At 42.0% G+C, this 3,349-nt stretch overlaps 1 protein-coding gene across 1 annotated transcript; it reads right to left on the bottom strand.

The window, feature by feature from the left end:
- Nucleotides 1-479: 479 nt before the first annotated feature.
- On the bottom strand, nucleotides 480-2,461 carry LOC131675998 (transducin beta-like protein 2). The gene is made up of 4 exons (XM_058955122.1): nucleotides 2,378-2,461; nucleotides 1,001-1,649; nucleotides 758-943; nucleotides 480-694 (listed from the first exon to the last, which is right to left on the bottom strand). Exons 1-4 carry the CDS (start codon nucleotides 2,459-2,461, stop codon nucleotides 480-482), a joined length of 1,134 nt encoding a protein of 377 aa, XP_058811105.1.
- Between the last annotated feature and the right edge of the window lie 888 nt (nucleotides 2,462-3,349).

Below are 3,349 nucleotides of genomic sequence, written 5' to 3' on the forward strand. Positions count from 1 at the left end.
GAAGAGGTGTTAAATGTTACTCTCTGCTCCTACAGCATTACGCATAAGCTAGCAAACGGGCTCGTGCCCAAAGTGCTCGAACCGTCGTTATCTGATTATGATGATGATAGATAGGCTAGTAGATTACGCAAGTTACTTTCGAAAACGAAGGAGTTAGTTCAACTAGAACCGCTAGTTGACAAACCATGTCTGTCGAAGAAGAAGTACTCAACTGCCTCTGTAATAGGGCCAATATAGGTTCTTACCCAAACATAAACACCCCAACAAATTACTATACATTCAATATTTATTTGGCACTCTTCCTTCTTGTTTTTCCCGTTCTTCTTAATATACCATATATGGCAGCTTGTATTGATTACACTAGTTTTTATGAATAACTACTAATATACGAAAATAAAAACAAAATCAGACCAGTCTTTAGGAAAATGCTCAATCCACTCATTTCCACCTAAAAAGTCAGTCTTATTGTTAATTACATACTATTCGAACTTTTTCAAAAATGCATCATTCTCCGCGATTTGCATCAGAATACGTTCACGAGTAGCTGCTGTAATTTTTGGTTGCTTCAGCTTCTGTTGAGCAATCTCTAAGGCCACTTTATACCCGGGTATGTTGTGGAAGACGCGCACATAGCGATCCGCACAAACTAGTAGGTATTTTCCCATCGAATCAAACTGAATTGATGTAATTTGTTCTATGAATAAAAGAATGAGAATGTAGTCCCATGCAAGCTCCCATGCAAGTACAATAAATTTACCGGAGCATAAGTTTTCAATTGATCCTTCCAGCTTGCCTGAGATGGCCGAGAAAAAGTGGATTGATTTCCCGGTGCTAATTGCAACTATTTCCCCTGGTGGACTGAGTGCAACCAGAGCAGCAGCGCTTGTTGTATCGTAAGCTCCTGTTACAAGGCAACGAGGCATCTCTCCTTTATTATATTCAACTATAAAATTAATATATATTATAAAACACATGAGATTATCTGGGTAGTTAAACTTACTCTTGGTGTTAAAGATTCTCCACGTTCCATCCTTACAAACGGTAACCGTTTTAGAAGTGTCCTGATCAAATGCTACATCGTATACACCGGACTTGTGTCCAGTAAGATCGAATGCTTTCTGAACGCCTTGAAACTCATCCGATTTGCTGAATTTAACTTCCCAAATTGGCACATCACTTGCGAATCCACAAGCAGCTATAAACTTACCACAGGGAGAAATCTTGGCTCCATACGTATTCATCAGAAAGGTGTCGATCTTTTCAAGAACATTTCCTCGCACATCCCAGATGGTTAGCTCGGTACGGTTCGAGCATGTCATGAGGTATTTTCCATCCGGTGCGATTCCATAGCCTACTATGTCGTCCATGTAGGCTCGAGGGAATGTGATACCCTTGGTGGGATTCTGAAACCAGCCTTCTACTTTATCAACCCTATAAACCTCGATGCAACCCTCATTGTATTTGTAAGCGACGAGAGCGCGACCATCTGGACTCCAGCGCACCCGCACCGCATGGTCATAGTCCACATTGATCCGGAATGATCGACGATCTTTGGTGTTGGAGAATTCCTTTGTACTCCAGATAAAGATTATGCGATCTGGAAGGAAAGCAATGCAGGCCGGCTGATTAATCTTTTCTTCTGCTTCTTGCTAGGTTTATTAGTAAAGTGAACTGTAAGAATCAAAATGGCGTGAAATATAATTTTGTTTAAATGTCTAAAATGGAAATGTTTCAAGTGGGTAGTACCATTACTTAACGTTCATGTGAGTAATCACGTTATTTGTGATGAAATCACATGACTTAGGTTATCAAATATCAAACAGATGTAAGCAATAAACGGAAAGAGAAGCGCAAGGTTGGTGGGTTCAAAAACTATATTTACTATACTATACTCAATTAACATGAATTCCAAACACCGTTCGCTCTACTCAAGAACTTATCTCAAAACTCGAGCTTGATGTCGGTGTGGAGAATCCTAGGAAGCTGCTGGAATCCAAGATACTTCGCCATAAACCATGTCCCAAATCATCTCGCCTTCGTCGATCTCACAGCCTCCAGTCTCGACCAGTCGCCCTGAGAGTAGCTGAACAGATCGGAATTTCTCTGGGTCAAACGCCATGTCGATGTCGCCACTAATTCTTATCCTTTCGACTAGTTTGATGACTACACCTAGTCGTTTTGGTTCTCTTCCGGTGAGCTTTTTCTATACCTTATCTGATAGCCATGCCCGTTTCGATTCAGTGTTCTAGTAAGCGGGCTAAAGAAATAGCCTTGAAATGTCCCCCTCAAGATGCGGAGCGTTTCTTGACCACATCACGTCTTTCCCACTTCTGAGCTGCAGTGTTGTCCTCTCAATCACCTGCCACAAAAACCTCACCTTGATGGGGAACGAGTGCGATATGGAATCATATGCCTTCTTGTAATCGATATAGGATATACTAAGGTTGCATTGGTGACACATTACTTGTCCAATAATGACTGCATCGATGATGGCTTGATCTTTCAAGTCATATGTGTTGCTTTCCCTCTGCTCCTCTGCCAGGATGCTTTTCTGCTAACAGTAGACACATTCGTATGTGGCTATGAAAGTGCTCATGATCTTTTTCAGACTTTCTAGATAGGTAATTGATTTATACTTTGAGGGGTTGTCAGTGTTGCTGTCCTTGGCGAAGAGAATTGTGGTAATACGGCCATAGAAGTGTAACGCCTCAACCATTTTGATAAGACACTCTATTGCTGTACTAGTGTGTCGAATTTTTGCGTCAGCTGGTGAGCGTACGAAGCTCAGAAGATGCAATGATCGCAGCCACATGATGATAAAACTTCGCCGATCTTTTGCTGTATCAGCCTCAGCCTTCCAATAGCAGCACGATTGCTCGAGATCCAATTCTCCAATCTCCCCTACCATAGAGGTACTCGCCATTCCCGATGATGTTGAGGTGGGTCGCCTCTAGTGAAAGTCGATTTCCGAAACACCTTTCGGACACCACTGCTGCACAGAATCCTATTAGCTGCACTTCTTCCTGGTTCTGCACAAATTCCAGGTCCATTGGAAGAACGTTACCATTCATGACCTGAAGTTTACAGGTTAACTTAAAAGAATACTGCAGCTTCGGAATCCGGAAATGCGACATTGGGTCCGGCAGATGAAATTCCTCGTAAAGGCTTAAATTTTTCTCTTGGACGGCCACTAATTATAACAACTCGAGGAAGCTCTGACACAAAACCGAAGCAAAACGTTTCTGGTCTTAGAAATTTGAGATCAAACAAGGAGTTTCCAGCGCTTCCAGGAACACCAAAAATCTCATGTGACATTTCAACACACAGATTCAACTTAGTACAGAACTGG

The sequence above is a fragment of the Topomyia yanbarensis genome, chromosome 1 (assembly GCF_030247195.1).
Source record: "Topomyia yanbarensis strain Yona2022 chromosome 1, ASM3024719v1, whole genome shotgun sequence".
NCBI lineage: Eukaryota > Metazoa > Arthropoda > Insecta > Diptera > Culicidae > Topomyia > Topomyia yanbarensis.